The sequence below is a fragment of the Cynocephalus volans genome, chromosome 3 (genome assembly GCF_027409185.1).
Source record: "Cynocephalus volans isolate mCynVol1 chromosome 3, mCynVol1.pri, whole genome shotgun sequence".
Taxonomy (NCBI): domain Eukaryota; kingdom Metazoa; phylum Chordata; class Mammalia; order Dermoptera; family Cynocephalidae; genus Cynocephalus; species Cynocephalus volans.
This window is the reverse complement of record NC_084462.1, coordinates 135,982,680-136,007,190: the sequence shown is the minus strand read 5'-3', so window position 1 is coordinate 136,007,190 and position 24,511 is coordinate 135,982,680. Positions and strand designations below refer to the sequence as shown.

The 24,511-nt window shown below is 35.3% G+C and overlaps 1 protein-coding gene across 1 annotated transcript; it reads left to right on the top strand.

The window, feature by feature from the left end:
* The first annotated feature begins 9,630 nt into the window (after positions 1-9,630).
* On the top strand, positions 9,631-21,453 carry GNPNAT1 (glucosamine-phosphate N-acetyltransferase 1). The gene is made up of 6 exons (XM_063090926.1): positions 9,631-9,810; positions 14,690-14,857; positions 15,858-15,920; positions 17,592-17,719; positions 18,972-19,033; positions 20,355-21,453. The coding sequence occupies exons 2-6, from the start codon at positions 14,704-14,706 to the stop codon at positions 20,500-20,502; spliced, it is 555 nt and encodes a 184-aa protein (XP_062946996.1). The 5' UTR covers positions 9,631-9,810; positions 14,690-14,703; the 3' UTR covers positions 20,503-21,453.
* Positions 21,454-24,511: the final 3,058 nt, after the last annotated feature.

Genomic DNA, 24,511 nt, shown 5'->3' with positions numbered 1-24,511 from the left:
TGCCCCCAGTCAGAAAGGCAGGGCAAACCTGTCCTTTCCGGGCAAAAGGCCACCTCAAATATTTCCTTCCTCTTAAGGATAACTGCCCTGTACTGTCTGTGGTCCACTGCTAGAAAACAGTTGCTTTGTGTATTTGCCTATTTTTATAGCTGTTTATGGAAGAAGGCTAAGTCCAATATCAGTTACTCCATTATGTCTGGAAGCAGTCCCCATCAATTTTTAACATGCAATACTTTAATCACTCAGTTTAAATATTTTCAAATTGCATGATTTTCTAATTGATGCATGAGTATGTTTTTTAATCTCCAAACATGACCAGCTCATATGAACTTTTCATAATCATCTTTTCAGCTTGTATTTCTTTTTTAATCCCATTGTGATCAAAGAATGTAATACGTATAATGCCATTCTTTTGAAATTTGTTGAGACTTCCATTATGGCCAATATATGATCACAAATATTTTCACAAAATGGAGCTCACTTGGTTAGAGTGTGGTGCTGATAACACCAAAGTCAAGGGTTCTGATCCCCATAGTGGCCAGCTGCCAAAAGAAAAAAGAAAAAAAAAAATGAGTCATTATGATTCTGGGATGTATCTCTGATTCCTTGTTGTTGCAGTTAGTTTGGTCCTTTATCATATCTAGTGGCCATCTTTATCTTTAGTAATGCTTTTTGCCTTAAAAATCCCACTTTCATTTCTGATATTAATAGATCTATACCAGCTTTCTTTTGCTTACTATTCATCTGCTATTCTCTTTCCCTCTCTATTTTCAACTTTTCTATTCTTTTTTTTAGCTATACATTTTATGAAGGCTGAAAAACATTTACAAAATTCAGTTCAACCTGTTTCATTACTGTGGAAAAGGTGTCTTCCCGAAACATTAGCTTGTAATGAAATATGCTTCTTCTTTCAAAAGTTTTCTTGTTTTATATTTAGTTTTAGAAATTGGTGGTTTCTATCTGTGTATTGTGTATGGTTGTGTATATTGGAGCCCACTGAAGAAAATAAAGAGTATAAGAAATGAAGAAAGTTCAAGCTATGGGAGTAATCTTCACATGAAATCAGATCTTAAGTGAGAGGCCTAAGGATAAGAGAAAACAACAAATTATGGCTTTGGAATATATAGGACAGAAAAGGCTTCAAAAACTACAGTTGAAAGCTGGAACCAGTACAACACCAAGGCATTGTCTGAAAGCATCTGAAATGCCATAAATAGAATTGTAAAAGACCATCAAAAGGAAATAAAAATCACCCAAAACTTAAAAAGCAAGATTTAGGGATCAAGCCGTAAGTATGATTTTTGAGAACCTGTATTTGCTTATCTATATGTAACTTGTATCCTGAGACTTTTTGTATTCTGGCTTCTTGTGTGTGCTCCGTGCTGATCAACTATGATTCATGATTCTCCTCCCCCAAAGCTTCTCCTCCTTGAGTGTTCCTTATTTGAGGAAATAGCATCCACCCATTAGCCTAAGCCGGAAATCCCGAAGTCATCCTTGATTCATTCATCTTTCCCTCAGCTAAATCCTGGTGATTCTATCTCTTAAATATCTCTTGAATCAGTCTGGTTTTTTCCTTCTCTTCCCTGCCAGTGCCCTAATTCATATCCTCCAATTGCCTCCTAACTGGTTTCCCCACACTTACGTTACTTGTGTGCTATCACTTCCTCCGTTCTGCACATAGTGCCCAGAATGATCTTTTAAAAATACAAGTGATCGTATTACTTCCCTGCTTAAACATAGAAACCAAAGGCAGGCAAACAAATGAAAAACTTCAGTGGCTTCCCAATTAGTCTCAAAATGAAAACCAAATCCTTAATAAAGCCTGCAAGATCTGGATGCTGTCTCTGCAATGTAGTCACATTGGCTTTCCTTTCAGTACTTCAAAATCAACTTAGTGCTGTTTCCTCTGCCTAAACCACTTTCTCCTCTTAGCCAACTAAGGAGTTGCTTAGCTAACTCTCCTCATTTTTCTTGTTTTAGCTTTGATATCTCTAAAACCTCTTCTGACCCCCAAATTAGGTTACATAGTCTGTTGTTGAAAGTTCCCATAGCATCCTATACCACTTTTTTTTATAAATTCAGTGCATTTGTAAATACTTATATAATGTTGGTCTCTTCTGCTTTATTATAAGCTCCACAGGGGCTGGAACTATGTCTGTCTTATTCCTGTTTGTATTGCTAGTCCCTAGCATAGTGTTTGGCACATGGTAGGATCTTAATATTTGGCAAATGATCAACTCACTAAAAGAATGAATGAATGAATGAATGAATGATGGCTGAACAGAGAATTTGTGATATGACAGACATGTGTAAAGCAAAGCTGTAGTTCTCAGGTAGAAATCTAAGGAAATTTTCCCATGAGAGGAGGATTAATAATTAACATGGTGTCTTAGTCTCTTTGTACTGCTATGACAGAATATCTGAGACTGGGTAATTAATAAAGAACAGAGATTTATTTCTTATAGTTCTAAAGGCTAAGTCCAAGGTCGAGGGGACTTCATCTGTCAAGGGCCTTTCTGTTGCATCATAACATTGTGGAAGTCATCACGTGGCGAGAGAGAGCAAGAGAGGGCTGAACTCACTTTTATAACAAACCCACTCCCATGATAATGACATTAATCCATAAATGATGTTAATTCTAACCACCTATTAAAGGTCCCACTGCTCAACACTGTTGCACTGGGGCTTAAGTTTCCAACACATGAAATTTGGGGGATACATTCAAACCATAGCACATAGGGAACATTCTATTTGAGGACACCATGGGTGGTACTTTTATTATTCTTTATTTTCTCCTTTGCTTGGGTTTCCATCTAGAAGAACTAAGCTCAGGATTTGAGTATACTCAAAACATACCTATTCTGTGTCTCCATTTTTCAGATGAGAAATTAAGGTTCAGAGATTAAAACTATTGTTTATGGTCTCAAAACAGTTTAGGTCACCTTTGAATTATGATGATGCCATATGTTTTCTGTGCTTGACATTGAAACATGGCCACTATATCAAAACTGTTTGTAAGATCAGATAAAGTCTATATTAGAAAGTCTGATGCTGAAAAATTAATCATTTCAAAGCCTAAAAATATTTCTAACTGAATGTCAGCATAATGCAGTAATCTTTCCCTCTTAAGGTAACACTGTTCTCAAAATAGAGATTTTGCCTCACATAAAATAGATTATGATTAGGGTGAACTAAATTACACAAACAAAACTAAAAACAAAACATAGAGCTGTTTTTTTTTAATGTACCAGACTTCCAGGTTATCCATGCCATGAAAGTGCAATTCTCCCTATGTGAGAGTATTCCTGTATGGAGTATCTGTATTTGTAGTTCTCTTTTCTTTGGTCACAGCTCTTCCAACACAGCTTCCTGGCAATGTCATGTATTTTCCTTTAAACGCTATGTTCCAGTTGTGTGACTAACACTGACAAATTTGTGTGTGACAAGAGTTCGTCCTCACTGCTTGACCAGCCTCTCACCACTTCTTATCAATGCATGGTGGTTCTCAGTTAATGATCTTTCAGAAATACTCCCAGGGGTGTCTGGGGGGATGACCTCACAATCTAGTCAAATAAGAATTAGAGAGTTGAGCAACTATTTGGGATGAACTAGGCTGATTTCATTTTTTGCTTCAATCACAATCATCTAATTGTTGATGCTTTTAGTGATTTTAAGGAGAAAATGATGGAATTTATTAAAGATGTTCATGCAATGTAGCCTATATTTCTATGGCAACAGGAAGTAAATAATTGAAAGAACAAATTTTTTAAGTTTTAGAAGAATTTTTTAAGTCTTTAGAAGAATCGTGATAAGCGGCTAGCCGGTTTGCTCAGTTGGTTTACCGCCTGGTGGTGATAACACCAAGGTTCAGGGTTCGATGCCTGTACTGGCCAGCTGCCAAAAAAACAAACAAACCAAAGAAAACAACCAAAAAAGTAAAAACAAGCAAAAAGGAAGAATCATGATAAGTATGCAGCTAAGAAAAGTTCTATTAAAATTGTACCTCCCCTTGATCCAATTACTTGAAAAAATATCCGAAGTATTTTTGTTTTGGGGTGTTTTTTTTTGATGGTTGGTTGGTTTAGGGATCTGAACCCATGACCTTAGTGTTAAAACGCTGCACTCTAATCCAAAGTATTTTTGAGCCAGCTGTTAATGCTCAAAACTTTTAAACTGCTTGCAGATATAATATTTTGTGCAGCATACTTTTTTTTCTTTTTACGTTCTCAATATAGCAAAATGCTATAAGAATTATTAGGGACTGACATATTAATAAAGTCATCATGAAGCTTTACATCTCAATTTACAGTTTTTATAGAGAATTTATTATATGTCCACCAACTTTAAAGGAAATAATAAAAAGGGGAGAACAAAAAGATAAGACATGATTAAGAATTTAGCAAATAATTGGAAAGGTAAGACTAGCATACACCTGAAACAATTATGCAGTGAAAAACAGCAATCTCAGTAGCCAGAGTCAGTGAGGAAACAAAGCACTGTTTCTGAGGAAGTAAAATAAAATCTTATTTTTTTGAGAAAATTGAGAATATCTATTAAATATTTTATTATGATTTCCTTTTCCAAAATGCAGATGTAAAAGCTCTATGAGAGTTTTACCAGGGCTACTTTTTGTTTTTAATTTTTTTCATGGAAAATTTCAGACACATACAAAAATGGTAAAATGCATCTTCATGCATCACCAAGCCACACTAATAGTTTCATTTTCTTGGAATGCTCTTCCACTAGAGATATCACAAGGTTCGCTTCCTCACACCTTTCAGAATTTAACTCAAATGATCACTCAGCGAGACCTTCTGTGACCATTCTATTTAAAACTGCACCCCAACACTCCCTTTATCCTTTCCCTTTCTCATTTTTCACCATAATATTATCTTTTAACATATTATAATTTTTAAATATTTTATTTCTTGTCTGCTCACAATCTAATAGACTATATGAAGGCAAAGATTAGCAAATGTTTTGTTTATTGGTATATATCAGTACCTAGAACAGTGCCTGACACATAGAAGGGCTTAATAAATAGTCAGTGATCAAATGAATATATATTGGTATGGAGAGATGTCTATGATAAATTAAGTTAAAAAAAAAAGAAACAGAAAAATTGCAACACAGGTTAGATACTATTATACCATGCTGGGGGAAAAAAGTGGGTTTTGACAGATGTAGTAGCACTCACCAAATATCACTCCATATTCCCCAGCTCACTTGCAGTTAGGCAGGACTATGATTACTTATTATGGCCAATAAATTGTGAGTGGAAGTAAAGTATGTTAATTATGGGCTGAGACAGTAAAAAGTCCATCTGTGATATTTTATTCTCTTTTCATAGCTATGGTTACTAGAGATGTCATGTATTCAGAGTTTGAACACAACAGGGTGGAATCCTTCTTAGTCCGGGTCCCTGAATGACTTCATGGAGAAACTGCCCCGCCAATCTGTGTAAAACACGCAGCTAGCAAGAAATAAACTTTTGTTATGTTAAGCCACTGAAATTTCAGGGGTTGTTTATTATTGAAACATAATCTTGCTTATCCTGACTGTTACAAATACTAGGCACTTAAAGAACTGAAAGATAATACAAATCTTTCCATGAACTTTTTGAAGTACCCTCATGCACGTACACAAACTAGCATTTCTTAAGCATGCACTATACCCTAGGAGCTATACTGAACACTTTATATATATTGTTTTATTAAACTCTCATAAAACCCGGCGAGCCAGTACTTTTATACTAAGATGAGGAAACTGAGACAGTATGAGGATAAGAAATTTGTCCAAGGCTGCCAGCTAAATGAAAGAGTTGGAAATGAAACCCAGGCAGTCTGGAGAAACATCTACCAGGTGAGTGGTTAACAGAGTTTACCCCTGAGGGCAGGATTATGGGGACTAATCACTTTGTTCTATATTTCTGAAATGTTTCAAGTTTTCAAACAAGCATGCATTACCTTTGTAGTAGGCAATAAACAAATAGATAAACTATCTGTGAGATTCTTAAAGACTGAATTGAGAGATGGAAGTCAAGTGATCTCTGGAGCTTGGCATAATCAAGGAATTTCTAACAATGACTTTCTACCATCTATAGGCATACCTGGTTTTATAGGTGAATCCCAGCATGTAAGGTGAACTATACTATATTTCACAATCAAATTGGATTAGTTCTCCAGGGGGGAAATACTCCTATATGTTTTAACTTTTGGAAAGAAAGGAATTACTAAAATGGCCATGCCCATAGGAGGATGAATGTTGTGGTTCTGGGAATGTTTTCTGGATTCTCCAGTACTTAATATCTCTCTTTAAAAGAAAACAAATAACAGGCCGGCCCGTGGCTCACTCGGTAGAGTGCGGTGCTGATAACACCAAGGCCACGGGTTCGGATCCTATATAGGGATGGCCGGTTTGCTCACTGGCTGAGCGTGGTGCTGACAACACCAAGCCAAGGGTTGAGATCCCCTTACTGGTCATCTTTAAAAAAATAATAATAATAAAAAATAATAACAATAAGACAATATCTTATAGTTAAAAAATAACTTTATTAAATGTATATTTTGCATGTTCCACATACTCAGTCATATCAAACAAAGTACATATGGCATAATAATATCATATAATAATCAAGCATATATGTAGCCTTTCTGGCTGCCCAGGATCTGAATCTCCATTTTAGGAATTCGATATTGTATGACTCTTGACAGGAGGAAACTGAAAGGCTAAAGTGTTAGTTGTCCCAGACCCCAGGCAGATAGGCAGCATGCTTGTCACCTGAGTACAGTGCTGTGAGGGTGTGTATCCTGGAGCAGCAATCTAACCAAGCTATCCTATAGGAAGAACTTGGCTATATTCTTGGCTGCCTAGACTCTCCTGGCCTCTACCATATTCTGAGCCTGGTTCTCCAGCCCTCTCATTGATTCTGTAAACTAACAGAGTTAGCTTATTTTGCTTGGAAGCAAGAACCTGACTACCAAGCAGTAACTACTGGAAGCTATATAATTTGAAGGCATAGTATCTAGGAGAAAATGAGTCATCTTTAAAGGACTAAATAATAAAAACTGAATCTATAAATGTGATAATAAATATCATAAAAGCACTTTGACTAGCTCTGAGATTTCCCCCACGTTTAATCTTTTGCTTCCTTTCCAGGAATTTGTGTCATTTGAGTATTCCCTAACTCCACACATAGATCTCCCTAAGCTTAACTCTCATCTTTCACTTATAATATCAGATTTTCAAAAATGTGTCATTATATATAACACAATCTACTCAAGAGTAAAAATGCTTTAAATTTGTGGTTTAATGTTACAGAAAACAAATTGCTGAACTATTTTATTAAGTTCTTAAGTTCAAAGTCTAAAAACAAACATAGCCCCACCCATAAGAAAAGGAAAATTACCTGAGTATCATTTGCCTTATGAAAATAATAATGCCCACGTTATCTCATGGCATTCATATGAGGATCAAATGAGATACTCTATGAACCTGCTTAGAGAATTATTCTTTAAGGTCTACAGCATATTTGATCAAATCTTAGATCCATTGTATGACACACCATAAGTTTATATACCATTGAGAAAGAAACAATGTGGCCAGTTTAAAACTATAATACTTGCTTTCTTATCACTTGGAACTTTTTAAACCTCGTAAAAGATCTTGTTTATATTTAATTAGATATGGATTGTTATATCTAATTCTTGTGTAAACATTAACAGGAAAATATAAATGGAATAAATTAGTTAAGGTATTCTTACACTTCTCATTGAGTCCAACACTCCTGAATCATTTCTCAATTCAATCATTGATATCCATGTTTTTCCACATAATGGCATTATCTGTGTCATCAAGAATACTGGTGATGACAATTTCTTAAAAGAATCCACAAAATAAATAAAAATCACCAAAGGACACACAAATGGTTCCACTAACCCAGAAGTTGAGACTGTCACCTGGCTACCTTGGGCTCATCACTGCCAAGTGAACCAACAGGCAAAGAACAGGGTTAACTGTACTGGCCAGGGTGACTGATCTTGACTATTAAGGAGAGAACAAGGGGGTAAAGAAGAGTGTGCAAGATATGTCTTGGGGTACCTCTTGGAACGCCTATGTTCTGTGATTTTTATCAGTATGTTTCACTCTTTGCTAAATTATAAAATGTACAGGATTCTGTTGCTCAGGAGAAAATCACTGAAAATATTTGACCAGAAGTGTGATAAGAAAATAGGGCTATGGGCCGGCCCATGGCTCACTCGGGAGAGTGTGGTGCTGAGAACACCAAGGCCCCGGGTTCGGATCCCATATACGGATGGCCGGTTCGCTCACTGGCTGAGCGTGGTGCTCACAACACCAAGTCAAGGGTTAAGATCCCCTTACCGGTCATCTTTTTAAAAAAAAAAAAAAAAAGAAAGAAAGAAAATAGGGCTATATGTTTAAGATTAGTGGTGCATACATGGGTGTTTTTACACCTTATATGTTCTTTTGTATGTACGAGGATAGAAATAGGGATAAATATAGAGAAGTGGATGCCATTACCACCACCGAATAAGAATATTTTAGCCTTTCGGTTGATGTTTAAAGTTGTGAAAATGCATGAATCAGTGAAGGAGTTAACTGAAATTTAAATCTCACAAATGAGCAGAAAATATAATTTCTGGTAAACGATCTATTAGGTTAATTCTTTGAACACTATTGCTTAAGAATAAAATACTTTGCAATTTCAATAAATTGAAAATTATGGGACAAGGCAAAGATGGAGAACTACTAGCTATGTGAGTTTTATAAATTTCTTAACATCTCTTAACCTCTGTTTCTAATCTGTAAAATGGGGACTAGTGTTACTTAAGTAAAACACTTCGGAAAGGGGAGCTCAGAGCAGTCGCTTTTCTTCTCCTAACCCAGGGTTTCTGAACCTCAACATTACTGACATTTCCAGTCAGGTAATTCTTTTGGAGCGCTGTCCTGTGCATTCTAAGACGTTTAGTAGCATTCCTGGCCTCTATCCACCTCTGCCCTGTACCATCTGGAGATGCCAGTAGCACCTCTCCAGATGTGAGGTTGAAAGTGCTTCAGACATTGCCAAGTGTCTCCTCGGAAGCAAAATCCCTGCAGTTGAGAACCACTGTCCTAATCCCAGGTTCATCCAGAAAGGGTTGAAGGAGAAATAAAACAGCCCAGAAGGAGTAGAATGCAGTGGCCCCAACTCATAAGATCCATGAAGGCAGGAACTATGACTCAGAAACCCGGGGATGGGGAGCTTTGAGCCGCCAGATTAGCCAAAATCCTAATTAACGATTGAATGGTGAGGGGAGGGGTAACAAGGGACAAATGGAGACAGCAGGAGACCGACCCCTCTGAGAGTCAGAGGCCTACACTTAAGCAGCTTAGCCGACGCCTGGGTACGTTTCTTTCCAGATACACCCAGACAGCGACGCCGCGGGAAAGGCCGCAGGGAGCGCGGGGTCGCGTCTCGAGGGCGCGAGGCGGCGCAGGGCGCGGACGGCTGACGCGGGCCGCAGGCTCCGCCCCATCCTCGAGCCCCGCCCCCGCCCTTGGAGCGCTAGCGGGTGGCGCCTCTGTCCGCGCCCGCCTGCGCGCCGCCCTGCGTGAGCAGGCAGAGGCGGAGTGGAGGCGTTGGTGCTGCCACGTCTGGGCCCCGGTTCCTGACTGTGGCGCGGGAGGTGGAGGAGGAGGTGGGGCTGGAGCTGAAGCCGGATCCGAATCCGGTTCCGGTGCTGTTTCCTCCGGCAGCGGAGAGTCCAACGCGCCTCACGAGGAGCGCAGACGGCGTGGCCTCCACCGGTGAGGAGGGGCTGGGGGCCGGGGAGTGAGAGCGCGGCGGGTGTCCGGGGGCCTGTCTTCAGGGTTTCTCAAACAGGTGTGTGTTTGCTCCCCGGAGGGAGGCGGGATGGACCCTTGAAGGAGTTCTGCTGGCGAGCCGGGCGTTTATCCTCGCCAACACATGGGGTATAGAGGGCGGTTCCGAGGAAGTTCAACGGACACGAGCCTGGAGCAAAGGTTAAGGATGGCCAGCGGTCCGGCCAGCCAGGGGTCCTGCCTGGCAGGACAGGAACGGGGATTGGGGTCTGAACTTCGCTCACCGGGCTTTGGCGTGCGAGATCGCGACAGCTGCCTCCGGTGTCTGCAACCATCAGTTTTGAATGGACACTAACGCCCCAGGCCCCCTTTCCCCGTCCTTTCCGGGGCGCATCCCACGGTGGTCGAGAGAAGCTCCGAAGATCACCTGCACTGACTGGATCCGGGCTTTTGCCGGGGGAGACGTCCATTCTTTGTCTCTTTTCGGGCTTCTATTCCTAGAAACACCGAGTACTGTGATTTGTATTTATGTAAGCCGAACTCTTAAAAAAAATTTCATACAAAATCGAACGGGTGAGTATGGGATTCGTTTTGTTATGATAATCACTCATGAACAAATCCAAGAATGGATCTCAAGAAAATCATTTAGATCTCTGTAGGTTGGATTCGCTGGATAGGGCAAACAGAGCTACCTGTCTGGTACAGTGATGTAAAGATTGGCGTCTATGGAGTAGGTATTGTAGAGCTCAAGATGGGAAAACAGGGTAAGAGGATTCTTAGTCCCAATTCGCTCATTTGCTGTGTTACCTTGGGGCAAGTCTTGGAAGTTCCCTGTGCACTAGCTTCCTCATGGGTTGACTGGTAATAACGCCAATGTAAAGATCAAGTTAACTATCAGAAAATACTTCTGAAAATTCTTGCAAGTGCACAATTTCACAAACATGGCCAAGCCTGTTGAAATCAGCAACGAATGAAATGTTCTTTAGATTAAAAATGTACTCAATTTATTATCAAATGTATATAGATAGACCAATCCTAATGTCTCGGACAGCACCAGTCCCGCCACCCTTCCCTCACCCCGCGTACTGAAGATACCCCAGCAGCTCTTGAGTGAGATAAATATATATGGCAGTTTAGATTTGGCCTTCCACTATGTTTTTAAAATTTGTACATCGACTTTCAAAAATCTTCGTCTTCAGTGTCTATTACTTGCAACTCTCAGTTGCTTGCTTCTAGCAGCATCTTCTCTCCATCTGCATACAGAGGCTGAGAAACCAAATTGTTGAACTTGTGACTAAAAAACACTCAATTGAGTGAATACCTGATGTGATACTAGTAAAAATGAGTTTGGCATATGGTTTTTATGATATCATTTGTGCAGCTTGGGAATCTTTTTCTTCTGGATTTTCTGAAATGTGACCTCCATATTAATCTTATATGATTCCTTATTCATTCACTAGGCATTTATTGGGCTAGGGTTAGGCATATGCCTTGTATATACATGCTAATTTAGCAGTTAAACAAGAGGTTCTCCAGGGAAATTTAAGGAAGGTTAGGGCTTACTTTTTAAAATTAATCTAAAAATCAAAAAAATTAAACCCTAATGATAAGGATAGGATTCAAACAACTGCAATTTTATTTACTGAAATTTCCTAGTTTTGCAGTATCTGGGGACAGCTTAAATGTTAAAATATTATTTTGTAGACCAAATAAAATTACCTATTTAGTTCTTTTCTAAAATCCCTTGGACTTTGATATCAAATCACTCCTTGCTTTTATCTTGCCCAGCATAATAGTTGGGCACTGCAGAATTTTACTATTGGAGGACAGGGTGAGATAAAGTGAGCCTTAAAGCATGGCTCTGTTTTGTAAAATAGCCCATGAAAACACTTTGATATTAATTTCTGGTTGCCCAGTTAATGGATTCTTATTTCTATCCAGAATGCTTTAATGTATTTAGATTAGTCTGAAATTCTCACTTTCCAAATATTGGTTCTATGCTTTTGATTAAATTTTTAACCCTTGTACAACAGTAAAACAGGGAATTCATCTACACTAGGGCATCTTCAGTGTCATCTTCACGTCATGTCATGTTAAGAACACAGAGTCTAAGTCATACTGCCTAGCGGGACTGGTTTGTGGTAACCTGCGCAAAATTAAAATGTAGGGCTCTTCGTTAAAAAATTAAGAATTTCAAAACAGTGGCAGCAGAGTATTAAACTAACTGCAGGGCCCTGTGCAACTGCACAGGTCCAGCCCTTGTGAAGCTTTCCCTGTTGCCTTGTTTTGAATCCTAACTCTTTTCCTTATTGGGACTGTAACCTTGAGCAAGTTACTATGCCTGCTTCCTTGTCTGTAAAGTGGGGATAATAATGATACATCTTTCATTGTATTTTCACATTGTATTTTTCCAAGTTAACAAATATAAAAGTAATTTTTAGCCAATATTATTCTTATGATCTTCATGGAATAGGATCATCTGGTAAAGAAAAGCACAGGAAAATATTTACTGGTTAAAATTCATTAGTTAAAGGCTTTATAATCCTAATTCTTCTTCGGTATACCTGTCCCCTTCTCTCTCGAAAATTAACGTAAACCCTACTTTTTATGTTTTTGAGGCTACATTTTATTGTAAACTCAGGCAACTTTACAGGAAAAAGGAATCTAGTTAACTTTAAATTTTGTTAATGTTCATCTAAATTCCCTTTTGAGCTTTCTTTAAACCTCATGCTTACAACTATATGTTAAATAGCATGATCAAAATGTTTAGTGTGTTGCATTGGGGAACTTAAATTTTTAATACTTTCTGGCTGCTCCATTTAATGTACACATTTTACTTTATCTGCATACCTGAAAAACAACAATGTCATTACCCATCTTTAGATGAGACTACACACAAAAGCCTCTAATTATCAGGGACAAACACTAAAATGCATGCACTGAAATTAACCTATAAAAACCCTGCTTCAAATGGGTGGTTAGCTTGTTAAATTTTATATGAATGATTGTTTAATCACAATTTATATCCTTTCCTTTCTTAGAACTAGGTATAGTGTTTATAGCAGAACTTGATCTGAATACTTTTTGAGGAAAAAAACCTCTACATAATAAACTATGTTTTTACTCTTTTCCATCCAAGAATGCTAACTTTGGGTTTAACATAAACATGATAATCTATCGTTCTTTTTGTAGATCCTGTACCTAGCAGTGCCTCATTCATAAATTAAAAGTGAAAAGAATTAATAAGAATTTATAAACTTGAATTTTAAATTTATTGCTAACTAGAATATATTTTGTTGAGGACTTGAAGCATGCCAGCACACTTCATACATAGTAATTCATTTCATCCTTCCAATAGTTTCATCTTCATTTTACAAATGAGGAAATAAAATTCTAAGAGCTTAATTACCTTAGCCAAGATCACACAGTTAACATTTGAACTAAAGGTCTGACTCCAAAGCCCATGCTTTTTCTATGCGTAGGTTTCAATCCTGGCTCTGCTAATGGTGTGACCTTGGGCAAGTTACTGAACATCTCCATGCCCGCATTTCCTCAACTGTTAAAATGGAGATTATAATCATACCCTCTCTGCATGATTGTTGAAGTAAATGAGTTGGTAATGTGTTAAAAGTTCTCTGAACAGTGCCAGGAACATCATAAATGCTAAGTAAGTGGTAACTTCTATTATTACACCACACTACCTTTCCAAAGCCTATACTATTCTGCATCATTACATATCAGGCAGAAATTTAATCTACTTTTAAGGAAAAGTTAAGAATATTTGCCCTAAAGTACGTTGTGATTTATGAAGTAGGGAGCATCTGGGAGTTAAGTTATTGGGAAAATTGTTCTCTCATTAAAATATAGTTTCTTTAACTGGGTATAGGAATAGAAATCAGGAGGCTGCTTTATAGTCTCCTAATGGATAGAAAGACCTTATTTCTTCTAGCAATTTTGTGCTCCACAGAGGTGTTTCCCCCACCCCCTAGTTTTATGCTTTACATAATTTGTTTTTCATCCCTCCTGTCATTGTTATATCTCTATTATTTAGTCTCAGTTTTAGTAGATCACAACTAGTGAGAACCTGACCATTTCTGAATGTTCAAAAAAGAGGGGGAAATAACATAATTGATCATTTTTCAGTAACATGAAAAACACTGGCTATTCTTAAACTGCTTAGATGCAGCTGAGAAACTTCTAGATTTATAGAAAACCTTTTGTGAAAACAAAATCCAGCAGACATTTGTAGTGTATATCTATCATACTGAGGCCAAATATTACTGTGAATACATAGAATAGTTAATTTGAGCCAGTTCATCAATTACATTCTGTTCATGGTTCATATATTTAAATAAGTCTTCTTTAGTAGCAAGTAAGACTGATAAATGAATTCTTAACCCAGTAATAAAATCTAAGAATGTAATCTAAAAAAATGCAAGAGCCCATGAAGTCCTCTATTAACACTGCTATGCTTGCTAGCCGCACCAACCCACAGGAAAAAAAGTTTTACAAGATCTGCTAGTGGGGCCGGCCTGTGGCTCACTCGGGAGAGTGCAGTGCTGATAACACCGAGGCCACGGGTTCGGATCCCATATAGGGATGGCCGGTTTGCTTACTGGGTGAGCGTGGTGCTGACAACACCAAGTCAAGGGTTAAGATCCCCTTACCGGTCATCTTTAAAAAAAAATCTGCTAGGGGTTGTAGCATTTGATGTCAGATTCAGGATAGACCAAAGTAAAATATCTTGCATATTTGTTAAAGAATGCTTCTAACTGCATTAGATTATATTGAGAAATTAACTTTCTCACCACTCAATTTTCCTTCTATTAAATAAAATACCTTAACATTTAAAATTTTATTTTAGAACTTACTGGAAAGATGAAACCTGATGAAACTCCTATGTTTGACCCAAGTCTACTCAAAGAAGTGGACTGGAGTCAGAATACAGCTACATTTTCTCCAGCCATTTCCCCAACACATCCTGGAGAAGGCCTGGTTTTGAGGCCTCTTTGTACTGCTGACTTAAATAGAGGTATGGACTCGCTTAGTTTACAGCTCCTAATTAGAATTATAGTTAGCCTTCTATTTTCTCCATAAACATTATGATGCCAGTAATTTTTAGAAATATTTGACCTTTAGACTATTTTTTGTATTTAATTTTTAAAGTGACTGGGACACTCAATTTCAATGTGTGTGTCATGGCTAAGACAGATATTACCGTGAAATATTTCAAACGACATAAATACAACACTGCTCCTTCCTAATTAAGCTAGAAAGTTTTCTCATAAACAAAGGTGAAATTAACCATGTAAAATGAAATAAGGAAACATGTTCTCTTAAGACACTGGATGATGAATGGCAATTTTCCTTGGATTAGTTGAAAGGGTTTTGTCTACGTCTATTTCTTTTTTTAACATTCAAATTCTCTAAAATAATTTCTTTAAACTTTGGTAATTAAAAGTCAACTTTTTACCTTTCACAGTTTTCTGTTTGGCAGAAAATCTGAAGGAACTAATTTTGGTCAAATTAATTATTGGGTGTAGAAAAGTTAAGATTCTCAAAGTTCTAAATATGCTGTTCACATTAATTTAACACAACATTAATGAATTTAACTAGGAATCTATATTTTCCACAATGTTATATTATTTATACTTTATTTTACAAATACTGTCATATTTGTTCATAGTGAGAATCTTGTACTTTTACGCAAAACCAAATCGAGTGCATTGAACTTAATGCAAATTACACTGAAAAATGTATGTGCTGGTTCTATAAATATTGGATATTAAGGTCAGCACTATTCTAAAAATCAATGCAGGCAAAAACAGTGGTAAACCTATTGATCTTTGTTATGTGCAGTTATATAGAAAGCAATACGTTTAATTTTTTAAAATAATAAAATAATTAAAAGATGATTCATTATGGAAAGCTTTGAAAAAATAATTGCCCATAATCCCACCAACTTAACAAAATGCTTTTCATATTATATCTTCTGTTGCTCTTCTCATGACTTGATGTGGTTTTCAAAATAGGTTTTTTTAAAGTCCTGGGTCAGCTGACCGAGACTGGAGTTGTCAACCCTGAACAATTTATGAGTAAGTACTACAGCCTCTTTTTCTTGAAAAGAAATAATGGGAAACAAGATTTTGTTTAGAACTCTGTTCAGTGCCTACTTGTATTTTTTTCAAATAGCTGGAAGTAATTCAAATAATAAATTAGCTATTTTCTTATTTAAATGTTTAATTTGGATGAGTTGTTCTAGAATCCAAATGTAGCAATTACCTTGTTTTGCAAAATACCTGACTACTATCGGATAATTACTATAGCATGGACCTGGGTGGCAGATCTAGAGATTTTTCATTTTATATTGTAGTATTTCTTTTCATGTGGTTAGTTTATTCACAGAAATTTCATCACCAAATCAAAAATGTAATAGCATATGTTCTAAATTTATTTTTTTGGTTCATTTATATTGAATTTTAAGATTAGCAGATATCTGCGAGTTAGTACAATCCGCCCTTTTTTTTAGACACATGATAAAATGGAAATCCAGAGAGAGCCAATGACTTACCCTAGATTACAGGTATTGATAAGGAAAGGACTAGAACCTTTTTAAACTACAGTGTCCACTGCTCCAAAACTGCCTTTTTCTATTTTCTATAATTTCCTTTAGTAGGTAATTTTGTTTTGTACTCTATCTAACCCCCTTGAGAATGAAGACGATCATTCTCTTATTCTCACTGTTTTCCTTCATTTATTTCTTCTTCCCACTTCAGACCCTAATCTAGGATGAGACTGTGGAAATAAACAATGAGAGAGAAGGGGAAAAAAGAAAAAAGAGCAGAACAACAACCACAAAACAAGAAATAAACAGTGAGAGAGTATTAGGCTCAGGTTTTTTTTTTGGGTTTGGGGTTTTTTGTTTTTTTTTTTTTTGCAGCTGGCAGGTACTGGGATCCAAACTCTTGACCTTGCTGTTTTTAGCAGCATGCTGTCCCAACTGAGCTAACTGGCCAGTCTCAGGTTCAGTTTTTTATTCCTGAATTCCTCTTCATGTGCATTTCAGATTAGATGAGAAACCATGTTATTTTAGTAACATAAGTACTAAAAATCAATTTGAGGAGAAATTATCTTCGCTCTTATTTGCTATGTGACTTTGAGAAACCTACTTGGAAATGGAGAGATTGTTTTCAACTACTTTGCAAGGTACTTTCAAAGCAAACAAAAACAGTGATTGTTTCTAAAAGAGCAGGTCATGTAATCATGAAGCTCTTGTTATCACAAAGGGAAAATTGAAAACTATTTTGTCAAAAATGTTTTGAAACCAAAAATTACAGAATGGAGCCATATAAACATGCTCATTAAAATTTGCAGTTTTGTTCTGTCAAGTGGAAAGCTTAAAGAAATATATTTTAAGTTACTAAATAAGATATTGAAGTTTTCATTCATTAGTCATAGAAATAGCAACAGCTACAATTTATTTGCATTATAAGTGCTGTTCATCTAAAATAGCTGTATTAGTCTTACTTTATTTTGCTAGCAGATATTTTAAACGTATGGACTATATTCCAATTGAAACTCATTGCTGATATTTCAGCTACTGGGTCATTTTTAATAATGTACTATTTTCTTTAGAAGTGGAAAGTAAATTACTATGATGAAATAGCTTTAAATATTCAGTGATTAAGTCAGCCAATCCTAGTTATTTCTCTGGCACCTAATAAAGTTGAATGTTTATTACATAACACCTTTTCCAATTTCTACAGAATCTTTTGAGCATATGAAGAAATCTGGGGATTATTATGTTACAGTTGTAGAAGATGTGACTGTAGGACAGATTGTTGCTACAGCAACTCTGATTGTAGAACATAAATTCATCCATTCCTGTGCTAAGGTATGTGCTCACATTAATGCTTGAGTAAAATGGACAGGTGTTTTCTAGCAAAACTAACTTTGAGTTTCCATTAGGCAAATCTATTTTCTATTTCTTGTTGCTTCTTAGAAATCCCTTACTAACAGGCATTTATTTCCTCAGTGTGTTCTAAGAGCTATAAGAAAACATATTGACAGTATGGTTTGTTAAAATTGTTCAGTAAAGTGTTAGACTTGGTATAGTCATAGAGAAACCAAGTCAGTAGCATGCAATTTAGCAATGATGTTTAGAATCCTTAATGTTATTTTTTTTCAAAAACAATACTTTGAATATACTACATTAGTACAAATTTCCATCGGTTTCCAAGCGGTAAAGGGTTCAGAATACAGATCAATGGATTCTGAGTACTCCTCAACATTCAGTGGATTTATTTTATTCCCTTGAGGAATGTACTGAACTCGTATCTCTTTTGCTCCATTGCAAAGTTGAACCATTACAAGCTGGGGATCGTCTACTAAATTCTGTTCTAATTTTAACACTTTTAATGTTTGTAGAGCCCTTTACCCCCTTCATGAACTCATATGATAGTAAAAAAAAAAAAAAAAAAAAACCTAGATAATCTAATGAGTATGAGGTAGGAACACTTGGAATATATTCTGTGAGGTTTATGAAGTTCATAGCGCTTCTGTACTAAAAAATAAATTTTACTTGAATGTCTGAAATAAATTGCATTAAGCAACAAGATGAATGATGGATGTACTGTGTTCATGACAAGACTACATTTTGGTGATGTGGATTCTGAGATTTGCTTTTTTCTTTTTTAAAAGATGACCAGTATAAGGGGATCTTAACCCTTAAATTGGTGTTGTTAGCACCACGCTCTCCCAAGTTAGCTAACCGGCCATCCCTATATAGGGATCCGAACCTGTGGCCTTGGTGTGAGATTTGCTTTAAAATAATGGGATGTCAAAAAAAAAAGCACAAAAAAACAAAAACAAAACAAAACAAAACAAAACAAACAAACAAACAAACAAAAAAAATAATGGGATGTGAAGGTTGAGGACATAGCCAAAACAAAATCAGGCCACAATTTGATTAATTACTATTTCCTCTATAATAAGTAAAAAAAATTTTGGACTTTTTGGTTTTTGTGAAGTTTATGTTTACAAAACATACTTATTCTTTTTATCAATAAATTCTTACCAACTGTCACTTGTTTTAGCTAAAAACAAAACTAGATTCTTAGTCCCTTAAACATTGTAAATATTTTCAGAGAGCAAGAGTAGAAGATGTTGTTGTTAGTGATGAATGCAGAGGAAAGCAGCTTGGCAAATTGTAAGTAAGCAGAAACAAGGTAACCCTTGATAAACGAGATATTCTGTATTTCAAGTTTAGTTTCTTGCCAAGATAACTTGTTTTTAAAAAAAAAAGGTTTCCTATTTGAAGTTCCTTTTGGGCTTCACTAATTATGAACCCATTCTCACTGTATACCTTAGACTGAATTTAATGAAGAAATGAAATTATCATATTAGTTTTATCTCAAAGTTTAAAAATTGGAAGTATACTCCTTTAAAGACAGTAACATCTTTCAGTTAACAACTTTTAATAGTATTCTAATACTAGAAGGAAACAAACTTTTGGTTGAGTCAGGTGATTTGCCACAGCTTCTGTCACATGTAAAACAAAGGAAATGTTCAACTTTACAGAATATTGCGTGATCTCAGTCTCATAAGTTTTAGAAATATAACTGAAAGAGACTCCACTGTGTAAATCTTCTATATATTTATCTAAATCTTTTAAAATAAAAATAAGTTGCATAGGTTTATTGCCTATTTTATAAGATAGAACTTGCTTTTTAATATTATCTGAGCTTTAAGGAATTCATGGAATAAAGTATCTGCTTTGTACCAGATACTACTGTAGGTATTTGGAATACATCAGTGAACAAAACAGACCAATTTCTAGTATTCTAGTCTATTTAACTTAGTCATACCTTTTATAGTTTTATAACTTCAATCAAGATCTTTTGTTTTTAAAATATGATTTTTTTCATCTGTTCAAACATGAGAAGGCCCTTCAGGTAAACTTTTGTAGACCTTCTATAAGTTTTTTATACCCTAATGCAGTTAGAACCACATTTTTATACTGGGTTTGGATTCTTTAAGGATTTGTAAAGGTGTATACTTTCTTGCTTTGTGTCCACTTCATATTAATTAGATCAAGCTTGAGTTAATCTGATACATATTTTCACAAATATTAAAGGAGCTTTAAGAATGATTAAAGACAAAAAGGTATTATGTGCCCATTTTATTGAGGAATGCTGACTACTCCTAAGTAGTTTGAATTGATGTAAAGACCTTTTACAGAATAATTTTGGCCATATTTTCAAAAAGGTTGATGGTCTTTAGTGTGCTTCTTATTTATTAATGGACTGAAGATTACTAGACAGCGTTTGAAACCAGATAAAAATGCTCTCATGATTTAAATGCTTATCAATTTAAAATTTGAATATTTAAGCGAATGCAATGGGAATGGCAATGCTCTAAATCTATTTCTAATAAAAACAAGTTTAATATAACATGAATCATATTGTTACTAAAGTCTATTTTTATTAATAAATGCTGTCTTTTTACTCTCCCCCCTTTTGAAATTCCAGGTTATTATCAACCCTTACTTTGCTAAGCAAGAAACTGAACTGTTATAAGATTACCCTTGAATGTCTACCACAAAATGTTGGTTTCTATAAAAAGTTTGGATATACGGTATCTGAAGAAAATTACATGTGTCGGAGGTTTCTAAAGTAAAAATATTTTAAGAAAGACAGTTGTCAAAGGAGATAATCCTACATATTCTTTCTAGAGTTAAAATATTTTGTTGCTGCAACCCAGAGACCTCCATAAATGACTGAAAGAAAACACTGTAATACTACAAGTATGACATTTAGAAGATTACTTTGGGGTGGTGGGATATGCTGTGAATTTAGATTACAAATGAATATTATAAAGGGGATGATTTTTAACCAAAGGAATATATTTTTAACTTGAATCTTCTTGCATTGTATTTTTGTAACGTTTGGCTTCATTTCCTGGTGTCAAGAGTATGGGTAGTAAGGAGTTATATGTCTGCTATCTGTTCTGCTCATTTAAAAAAAAAGTATACATTGAATAAGGCTGTTTCTTATCACATTTATAAAATTAAATATTTTTGTTTCAAAGAAACAGCTAAATACACTTAAAGGTGTATCATTTCCCACATATTAATTATGTAAAGTTGGATACATTAGTTATAAATTATAACTAAATATAGTGCAGTCTAACATATCCTGTTCCTAATACTGGCAAACAACCTGACGGCCTTTTAAAGAAGTGGAGGAAATGAAAATTAACTTATAAAATGTGACAGGATTCAAAGTAAAACAATTTAGAGGTTTTAGTTCTGTGTATACGAAATCACCTGTCTTATCTTTAAAATATAATCACTCATTTGTTAGAAACACCTAAGAGCAAGTAAGATGGGACATCTAAAGTACTACTTAACAGTGAATTAGAAAATCTTGGCATATTTTTTACCCCAGTTTCTCTTTTCATGGGTATCTGAAGGCTCTCTTGTAATATTTTTATTTTTAAAAAATGGAATATTACAAAATTGAGGACTATTTGAAAATGTATCTTACTGCATTTGTCACATTCTTACTATGTTAATAGAAGCTTTTCTACTCAATGTGATTGTAATGGTACTATTATTCTAGTCACTGTCCTGGTTTTGCATTTATTTATTTTAATTATTTTTTAAAGTTGAAGTAAGAATTGGATACTTTATTAATGGTTCTAATTTTCTGCATTCCACGTTACATTAAACCTGTTCATATGATGAATAGTCTTCTGTTAGAATCATGTCTGTGCTTTTCTTGAGTCTTTTGTGTATTCTTTGTAAAATGAAGTTGGAAAGTAAAGACTACCTATTTCTCATCCCTTTGACTCTCACACTAACTACTACCTCAACTGGATTCTGGATTTCCCTCCATGTAGTCAGCTAAAGATGACTTTCTAAAACAACAGAAATCCCTCACCAACAGAGAGTGTACTACTTATGAGCTGATGACCTTTGCAGATGAACTAACTGATCTGGCTCTACTGAAAGCAACTAAGCCATGACAGTAGCTTCATTAGATAAATTCTGGTAATAAAAAACACATATTAAAAAATAAACCTAGCATAAGACAAAATTAAATGCTTTATTATATTTCTTATTAATAATTTGAGATAAAATTGTTTACAAGGTTGGTAGTACCAACCTCTTAAATACCTCTTATAGGAAACAGGTAGGTTATAGATAAGTTATAAAAATAAAATCGTGTCACTGAGGAGAATAGTGATTAGCTTTAGTTAAGAGTATGTTTTATGATTTTCTAAGCCACTGAGCAAACTTGAGTAAGAAAAAAAGCTGCCTAAAATATTTCTTAATATATGAACTATATTCACTGCATTTTTTTTTTGAGCATTGTTTGCTTTTGAAAAGGTATAATGAAGTGGCAGTTGAAAGGTATAATGAAGTGGCAGTGATTTTCACTGTGTCCCATGTGTTTTATATGTTTGTATTTCATTGACTCAAAGATATATGAAACATCTCTGAAATTTGGGTGCATTTTATGATCAAAGGCTTGTCATAGTTTAGTTCAATATTTTTGGCTTTTTAATGGCATCTAAAATAAATAATGGTAGTTGTGATGGGATCTTAGATTTGATGTAACACAGTATGTGGTTAGGCTAAAAGGGGTAAGAGGGTACTATAAAAGCAAGTATTTTTTTTAATAGGCTGGAAGCTGTTTTGTGGATGACCTACTCTTTCCTTCAGACACAAATTCCCTCACTTCCAACTCTAAATTTCCTCAACTAATCCTTAAAATATATTTACTTGAGCTGGAATTTGGGGCTTGCAGGGACTACTGACCATAATTTTGTGTGTGTGTGACCAGTGTTTTGGAGGATACTCTTAAATGCTTCTCGATATTCAGTGTTTAATCACCCTTCTTATTCTGTGGGAGAATAAAATTGGGTTACTTTTACCCAGAAGACAGGAATCTAAGTAAAGTTGTTCTGAGGCACAAGCAGTATGAACGAGCTTTTCAATCTTTTTGAGGTATAATGGCACAACAGTTTTAATACAACCACCAATCGTCACAAAATAATTTTAATACTTTGTGCCTGGGCTAGCAGCATCTTGCACTGTGACATTCCTATATATACATAAGCATTTTATCAAGTACAAATGTTAAAAGCAGAGTGACATAAGCAATTGCCTATACAAAGGTAAATAGACACTGTAGGTTATTTTTCTTGAATCATTTTTGCTGCATAGTAAATTGCAATTACATGTCAGTATAATGTTACTGATCTATAGAATACACTTTGAACTGTGAGGTATGGCAGCTCTCTAAGAGAGAGAGCTAACATGTAAACCTGAATATTTTGAGTGATTTTTTTTTTTTTTAGCTGCCATGGATGGGAAAGACAAAAAAAAAGTAAAATAAAAATTCCAGCATTTGAAGACCCTAGAAACTTATTTTTCTAATCAATTTTAAAAAATTAATAATTCTCATCTATTTCCTATCATTTCCTTACTGGAGCATTGTTAAATGGACAAAGATAAAGTAAATATTGAAGTGAAGCTATGTTTGTTATGAAATTATGGATTAAACCAGTTATTAAAAAAAAAAAAAATCCGCCAGGTAACTGCTCATTTACTTTACATCAAGTTGAGATCCTGATACATACATCTCAACTTTATAATTCAAGATTGCAGTTAAATACTTCTAATTCACTTGAATTATCATGGTAAGAAGACAATTAGAAACCTTATATTTTCATAAAAAGGACATGCTTAACATTTTCTGACGTTACTTCTAAACTCAGATAAAGCACAAAATCCCCCCCCCAAATATTCTGCTCTAAAAGGTAAGTGGTTGAGAGTTGGTAGCAAAAGGTATCATGGTTTAACATTTCCACCATAGAGTAGATACAAATAAAGGTAACTGCTGTTTAAACATCTAATAGATAAGAAGTTAACATGAACCAGTTAACTGAAGTTAGAAAGTAAGAATATTGCCATTCCAGTTTGAATATTTTCTATTTAAGTTTCATACTTTCAAAATGGACAGTAATGCAGTTTCCCTAGGTTTTGATGCAATCTCACTTTAAATTCTGTGCCCAGATTACATATTTAGCGTTAAAATTGGGTGTTTACTCATACATTATTCAAATACATGAAAATAAATCATGACTGATTAATCATAGTTAACTATCACAAAATATCAGTCAAAATAAAGGGATCACTGAAATGGGACCAAATAGAAATAATAAATAGGAAGAGCTACCAGAAGAACTAGTTAAACATTTGATGGACAAATACATCCAAAAAAACCCCCAAACTTGCAGTGCTCTTATATGAAGGAAAGAATAAACCTCATGTTTTGTCCACATTAATATTGTACTGAAGATGACAGCAGTCCCCTTTTCCGGTGTTTGTGAGAGACTGTCCTTAATATACAGTGCTGGGCAGGCACTTTAGTGGCAACATAAGAATTACAGAGGTTAGAAAAAGTGGAAAATTACCAGTTATAAATTAGTATCAGTAACCAAATCTGTATTTTTGGCCACACTACTAGAAAGGATATGATGGTTTACAAAACTAATTAAAATATTAACTGCCTCATTTCAAAAATCATAATTTACTATTAAGATTCTTTTAAGCAGAATTTCTGCTGAATGAAGAATCATAGATCATTATTTAATTGTAAAGGAGATCTTTGCTTCC

Excerpts from the sequence above, each read along its gene's own strand:
- GNPNAT1 (XM_063090926.1), top strand. The coding sequence starts at position 14,704 with ATGAAACCTGATGAAACTCCTATGTTTGACCCAAGTCTACTCAAAGAA. Across the intron at positions 14,858-15,857 it reads TACTGCTGACTTAAATAGAG|GTTTTTTTAAAGTCCTGGGT; the intron begins GTATGGACTCGC and ends TTTTCAAAATAG. Across the intron at positions 19,034-20,354 it reads GGAAAGCAGCTTGGCAAATT|GTTATTATCAACCCTTACTT; the intron begins GTAAGTAAGCAG and ends TTGAAATTCCAG.